At 38.7% G+C, this 7,808-nt stretch overlaps 1 protein-coding gene across 1 annotated transcript in view; it reads right to left on the reverse strand.

Moving 5' to 3' along the window:
• Window positions 1-6,969, reverse strand: part of FBXL3 (F-box and leucine-rich repeat protein 3) — a 19,837-nt gene extending 12,868 nt beyond the window's left edge. Inside the window, exons 1-3 of the mRNA XM_006778913.2 lie at window positions 6,588-6,969; window positions 3,419-3,541; window positions 234-405 (exon numbers count right to left, since the gene is read on the reverse strand). Of these exons, the coding sequence (XP_006778976.1) occupies window positions 234-405; window positions 3,419-3,541; window positions 6,588-6,935 (643 nt within the window). The 5' untranslated portion in view covers window positions 6,936-6,969. The remainder of the gene's footprint in view (window positions 1-233; window positions 406-3,418; window positions 3,542-6,587) is intronic.
• Between the last annotated feature and the right edge of the window lie 839 nt (window positions 6,970-7,808).

The raw sequence follows: 7,808 nt of genomic DNA on the forward strand, positions 1-7,808 counted from the left end.
ATGCAGGAGGCAGCGGATCAATGATTCTCTCTCATCATTGATGTTTCTATCTCTCTCCCTCTCCCTTCCTCTCTTAAATCAATATATATATATATATATTTTAAAAAGAACACTTTTGTAAAAGAGATGAAATAATCACATTAATCACCTTCAAGATTAGAGATCATAGTTTTTCTTAATTTGATAAAAATATCAATACATTTAAAATGTTATCGGGCAAAAACAAAACATACCTGCTGGGGACACGTGAGGACAGCTGCTCATTTTTAGCAGCTTGAGCGTATCACTGTTGTTGGCCACCAGTACTTTGAGGGAGGGATCATCTACTGGGGTATCATCTATCTTAAGCGAGGATAAGGATTTGGAGTTCACAAACACTACCGTCAGTGCAGAAATAAAGTGAGACTGGAAAGCAAAAAAAAAAGAAAAAAAGAAAGAACACTGTTTCAATTCTACAAATGCGAATTGAGGGAGTTGTCATAATATACATATGGTTCATTTGAACCCTAATGATATTATTTCATAACTACTTTAGCATCCCCTTCACTCTGGTGAAGCACCTTTTTACCTTTGGGAGAAAAAAAAAGACTTCAAGCCTCAGGATGAGTGTTTATATCACAATTATTGGTAAGGAAAAACAGGAATTCTGGAATTCAGGTTGATAATACCTCTCAGACATTTCACATCACCTTATCTGAAACCCTACTCTCGTGTTTTATAACAATTAAATTGCATTATTGTTTGGTTTGATAGTAATGACCGTTAAAACAGTAGTAACTATTAGCATAATCATTAAAAATTAAAATAAGAATCAACTCACAACCTAGGAAAGACTCATTTGGAATATGAAAGCTTATATAAAATTTGACTATAAAATAATAAAAATCAGACCTAAATAAAATTCCAAATTTACAATGCCTTTAAATATGTTAAATTATCTATAACTAGAGGCCTGGTGTACGAAAATTCATGCACTGGAGAAGGGTCCCTCAGCCCGGCCTGCCTCCTCTTAGTCTGGGAGCCCTCAGGGGATGTCTTACTCTGCGGGAGGCGACCAGGCCAATCAGGGGAAGGCACCGCCCCCATTACCCCACCACTGCTGCCACTGCCAGTCGCCATGGCTGCCTATCCTTGGCCCTCGCAGCTGCCGTAGCTTTGTCCAGAAGGACGTCTGGCTGTCCAGTCTAATTAGCATATTATACTTTTATTATTATAGATTAGAGACCCGGTGCACAAAATTCGTGCATGGGGGGTGGGGGAGACCCCTAAGCCCAGCCTGCACCCGCTCCAATCCGGGACCCCTCGGGGGATGTCTGAAAGCCAGTTTAGGCCTGATCCCAGGGATCGAGACTAAACTGGCAGTCGGATATCCCTCTCACAATCTGGGACCACTGACTCCTAACTGCTCACCTGTCTGGCCAGCCTGATCGACCCTAGCCGCCTGTGCCTGCCAGCCTGATCTCCCATAAGCGCCTCTGTCTGCTGGCCTGATGCCCCTAACCACTCTGCTCTGCGGCCTGATTGCCCCTAATCACTCTGCCTGCCTCATTGCCCCTAACCGCTGACCTGCTTACCCGATCGCTACTAACCAGTCTGTCGGCCTAATCACCCCTAATTGCTTGCTGGGGGGCGAGGCCAGCCCTGTGATGGGCCGTCTGCCTACCTGATTGCCCCTAACCACTTGTTGGGAGCGGAGCCAGCCCAATGAGGGGCCGTGGTGGTTCTGGTCTCTGGTTGATCCGCTTACATGGCTGGCCTTTTATTATATAGGATACTAAGTTATCAGCCGGATACAGAATCTGACCTAAAGGAACCACTGTAGGGATACAGGAATTCAAGCATGGTCAAGGCTGGGTGGCTCAGTCGGTTGGAGCATCATCCCATACCCAAAAGGTTGTGGGTTTGATTCCCAGTCAGGGCACATACTAGGTTGTGGGTTCAATCCCAGTTGGGGTGAGTACAGGAGGCAACTAATCAATGTTTCTCTCTTTTTCTCCCTCTCTTTCTCAAAATCAATAAAAACATAGCCTTGGGTGAGGAATTCTTAAAAAAGGTTTAAAACAAAAGCATGGTAAAAGTATATGAGTTTGAATAAAAACTAAGAAGCCATAACCAGTGGATAAAGAATCCAGGAGGGGAAAGAGAGGTCAATACTTGGTCAAACATTTCTCCACAGAGCCAATCTGACCTTCCCTTTAGCTTTATAAATTTACTTCAGCAGTAAACTGGGAAGAGGGCAGGCTAATAGTCACAAAGTACAGCTGACCCTTGAACAAGATGGGTTTGAACTGTGTAGGGCCACTTATATGTGGATTTTTTTTTAACTGAAAAATCTCAAATTTCGTGTAAGTGGATCCATGCAGCTTAAACTGGGGTTGTTCGTGGATCAATTATATTTGATCCACAGCTGGAAATCCCAACATGCTGAAGGCCAGATTTTAGAATGCTCAGGAGTGGGTCCTCCCAACCCTATGTTGTTCAAGGGTCAAATGGACAATGAAACACTATCTTCTTAGTCACATTCCTTTTTTGTACTGTAATTAAATAACTGTTTACTATTTATATTTTGATTAACTATTTTACTATTTAAATGCTAATATTTTCCTATCAAACTCAATTATATCTCATACAACCACATTTCTTCATTAGTATACTCATAACCGCATCACTGCCTTCATTTTCCCATTTCCCTCAGATTTAGCTTTGATCAAATAGACTTCTTTCATGTTCTCTTTGGTTCTCACAAGATTTCCAAACTATAGCAACACTTTATTTCAATCTCTACAGAAGCCCTAATAGGAAAAGAAAAAAAGAAAAACAGTACAAGCATCCGAGGCCCATCTATATAATAAAAGCCTAAGTGACTGTTCATGGCAGAATGACTGGTCACTATGATGCTCACTGACCACCAGGGGGCAGATGCCCAACGCAGGAGCTGCCCCCTCATAGTCAGTGCGCTCCCACAAGGGGAGCGCTACTCAGCAAGAAGCCGGGCTCACTGCTGGTGAGCACAGTAGCAATGGCGGGAGCCTCTCCTGCTTCCACAGCAGGGCTAAGAAGCAGCAAGCAGAGCGGTAAGGAGCGTGCAAGAGGGTGGTAAGGAGGGAGGGGTCCCGGACTGTGAGAGGGATGTCCAACTGCCAGCGTAGGCCTGATCCCTATATGTCTCTTTTCTAATATGCTTGTTTCTCAGTTTTAGTCTCTTTTAACACTATAGAATCTAACTTCATTCACTCTTCATTCAACCTTACTCATAAAAAAAGGAAAAGTTTTTTAAAAAATCCTGTTAACATTCTACATAGTAACTGATTTTCTATTATACTACTACTTTTCTTACATTCCCAATGTCAGTATAAGAAATGGATAGGGTTTCAATGATTTCTCAGTAACAGCTAATAAAAGTTTTCCAGCAAGATACCTTTGGTAAATCCATAAAACTTGGCCGAGCAGTTGAAATAAGTCCAAGTGTTTTTAAAGAGCAATTCACAAGTTGTGATAATATATCACAAGCTGCTTCGGCTGATTCTTTGCTGCTGTCCACCTTAGAAGAGAAAACACCATTTACCCATCAGTATATTTACATTATTTTGTGCATTTCTTAACTTTACAAAAGCAAAAAATAGTTATTAGTTTATTGCATAATTTAAAGAATTTATACTTTTGATCACCCACCCTCACGTAAATATGAATATATATCAACCTAACTCTTCACCAAAAAGTTTTCTTTAAATAAAATCTGTAAATCAACCAAGCTGTACTGACACTAACTTTGCTTAAGAATACATCTTTACAGTACCAGATGATGTTTATAAGCAAGCATACCTGCTTTCAATACTGACACTGTCCACTTTTGATTTTTAATTTCACCAATCTGCTCCAAATGTCCAAAAAGGCACACCTATACGTCTCTTTTTCTTTTCTTTTATTTTTTTAAATATATTTTTATTGATTTCAGAGAGGAAAGGAGAGGGAGAGAGAGATAGAAACATCAATGATGAGAGAGAATCATTGATCGGCTGCCTCCTGCACGTCCCCTACTGGGGATCAAGCCTGCAACACAGGCATGTGCCCTTGACGGGAATCACACCTGGGACCCGTCAGTCTGCAGGCCAATGCTCTATCCACTGAGCCAAACCAGCTAGGGCTATGCCTCTTTTTCTAATATACTTGTTTCTCAGTTTTACTTTGTCTCTTTTATAGGACTTTTCTGAGTCACCCTGAGAAATTATAAGAGCAACTGTCAAAACTTAACTTTCATTATGAAAAGATATATATTTAATGTTGAAAGAACTTGGCTTTGAGTTTATTTATTCCAAACTGACTATATAACCTAATGAAATGCATAAAATTTATCTTTGAAAAATAATTATATATTTGGTAATGGGTACAATCATACATATAAGAACATTATGTATAATACCCATATTACAAGACACAAGAAACTGAAGTATTTACTCAGAAGGTTCAAATAAATCACAACTGGGGATTCACTGTCAATGATATTACTGAAAAAATGAATGCAAAGTGAAATTAGGGACTCCAACCAGTCAAGCATGAAAATGTGAAACAAAATAGCTGCTCCTACGCACTCTTCTGCATAGATATATCTAGGTAGAAGGGTAACATGTCCAAAAAACTCAAGAGTTTTTTGGGTTTTTTTTCCCCAAAAAGGAAGTTGCTCCTTGGGCTAAAAAGAATAAAGTATTGTGTTTACTTTAATTACAGATTGATGTACATTACCTTAACCCCAAAATGTTCTGAGGATCTGGTTGTACAACTGTCGTACTGATTTATGTTAAAGTTTCAGAGCCTTTTATAATATCCTTTGGCTAAGTTTCTCTACACCAGTGGTTCTCAAAGTGTGATCCCTGGACAGCAGCATCAATATCCCCTGGAAAGTTGTTAGAAATGTTAATTCTCATGGTCAATCCAGACCACCGGAATCAGAAACCTTGAAGGTGGAGCCAGCAATCTTTATTGCAACAAGCACTCTTGGTGGTTCTGATTGCCCCTAAAGTTGGAGAACCCCTGTTCTACACTAACAACGGACCAAAGTTAGTAATGAATTAAATACAAATTTTATCAGGGGAGGTCAGAAAAATCCTGTGATGTGGCTCTTTTTGCAAGTCAGAAACTATTTCCTCAGCAAAATAAACAATAAAATAAAAATGTTTAAACTTATAGGACAAGTAGTTTTGTGAGGATTATACAAGTTGGATGCAGCTGAATTATCACAGGGCTGTAAAAGATCAACACTGATCCAGCCAATTCAATGGATGGACTTGACCTTTTGACCTATGTGATTAACATATTATACTAATTTTTTTTTTTTACAGAATTTACCATTAGAACATTCTTAGACAACTCAAAGATGAATGAGACCAAAGGGAAGGCTCTTGAGTTTTCTAAACCAGGAAGCGGGGGAGAGACAACATACGAGAAGTTTCCAGCTTTTTGTTTGTTTGATCCTCCTACCTTCTCCCACGCTTTCCCTCAATTAGGGTTGCCAGATAACATACAGGACATCCAGTGAATAAGTATGAAGTATGTTAAGGAGCGCTGGGTAAGAATCATTGTTTTATCTAGGTTTACCTTTATCTGTTTAATAACTGCTACATATAATTAAATCAGGTATTCAGGTGTCACTTTTCAACAATTACCAGTGTTACTCATTTAGTAAATAAGCATGCCCATATACCATTATTCATCCCCCAAACAAAACATTACAAACATCTGACCTTATACAAACCACCGTGATTCCTTAAATTATTCTAGACATCTCAAAAAGCCACCCCACTTTGTTTATCTCATTACTGCATGATTTCAGTATGTCCCTTCCAGCAATGAAAAGAACCAAACAGTTCTTCTGGCATTCTTCTGTGTACCTTTTTCTATACCTCTCTAAAATATAGTCTTTAAATCAGCGGTTCTCAACCTGTGGGTCGCAACCCCTTTGGGGGTCGAACGACCCTTTCACAGGGGTCGCCTAAGACCATCGGAAAACACATATATAATTACATATTGTTATTGTGATTAATCACTATGCTTTAATTATGTTCAATTTGTAACAATGAAATTGGGGGTCACCACAACATGAGGAACTGTATTAAAGGGTTGCGGCATTAGGAAAGTTGAGAACCATTGCTTTAAATCTTTTATATAAAAGCTCTGTATCTCCTTTTTCTTTGAAGACCCCATATCATAAAGCCATCAATAAGCAAACTCAGTCCCTATTAGGTAGGAACAAGAATTAAGTGTTAGTTATAATCTCCACATCTAAAAAATGTTACTGTATATTTGTTTTCCCTCAAAGTGTCTGCAATAATGTGTTTGACAGCTTTGGTCAATGACTTATGCTTATTTAGTGGATGCTTTTGCTCTTTTAAGAAATTAATAATTATAATAAAATGGAGTAATTAAGCTCAAGTATAATTATTTGCTACAGCTTCTAAGGAACCTGATAATTCTAAATCTTTAAGCAGTTTCCCTGAAACGCAATTTCAAAGACATGAGAAGATGAATTGATTTAAGACACAAAGGTCACTAAATATGCTTTATTTTTTTAAAAGAAGGATTTAAAGTATTACCTTGAAGCTGACATATTGCAGATGGTTTGAATGTCTTTTAATGATCTGTTTGATCAGCTCTGGATGTGTAGCTTTCAAGTAAGATGTAGCTGGCTGATTCAGTTCAAATTCAAAACACCTCCATAAGTCAGGCATGTGAAATACCTGGTTCCAGTTGCGGCAAACTTGTGAAGCATGAGCCCGATCAAGGAGAGGCAAATACTTAAATACTTGGAGAATAATGTCCTGAAGGAGATTACCCCAATCACAAGTCTGAGAATGCTCATTTATAGTCCTCAGTTTCTTGGATTTCTCTGCAGTATCTTCTTCTGATGAATTATGGTCACTATTGCTTCCTCCTCGTTTCATCCTATTCAGAAAAACGCATAATTTTTTTCATACTTAAACTCCTGAAGAAAGTAAATTCAAAATTCATTTTTCTGTCACTGAGATGTGTATATATGTATTTGCAAAAACAAACATGCAGAAAGAACTAGGCCAGTAATTCCAAGAGTATCAAAACAAAATATAATGAAAACATAAGTGGAGACTATCATCTACAATTTTATACAGGTGCTTAAACATTTGTATTTACATTGTACTATTTTTGGGGGAAAGTTGATCATGATTTTGAAACAAAACCAAGAGTTTATGTTTTAAAAGTTATAGTCAGCTGCCCTTGCTGATGTGGCTTTGATAGTTGGAGTGTCGTCCTGTACACCGAAAGGTGGCAGGCTCAATTCTGTGTCCAGGTGCGCACGGGAGGAAACCGATCAATTTCTCTCTTTCACGACAAACAGCCCAATTAAAAAATGCGCTAAAACCAGTATTTTTAAAAAAAGTTCTAGTCAACTAACTAAAAGAGAACCTGCAATGACACTTTACTGGTGTGGCTCTGGAACTAAGCTCCCTGGGTTTGAATCCTGGCTCTATGACTCACTGGTTATGTGGCTATGAACAAGTTACTTGACCTCCCTGTGCTTGTTTGTAAAATGAAGGTAACACACAGGGTTCTTGTGAGGAATTAAATAGTACTAGGGCTTTTGAAAGGAGACAGATGACTGTTAAACTCAGTTACAGCAAAGCAGTCCAGTACTAAAGACATCAAAGTGCATGACACAAAATAGAAAAAATGATCCTGTTTGTTTTAAAACAAAGTGTGTGTGTGAGAGTGCAAGAATACACATTTATGTATGAGAAACACTCTGGAAGTAGGTGCACCACATTAATATAGTAACTAAC

This window comes from Myotis davidii, unplaced genomic scaffold, assembly GCF_000327345.1.
Source record: "Myotis davidii unplaced genomic scaffold, ASM32734v1 scaffold268, whole genome shotgun sequence".
In the NCBI taxonomy this organism is placed as follows: Eukaryota; Metazoa; Chordata; class Mammalia; order Chiroptera; family Vespertilionidae; genus Myotis; species Myotis davidii.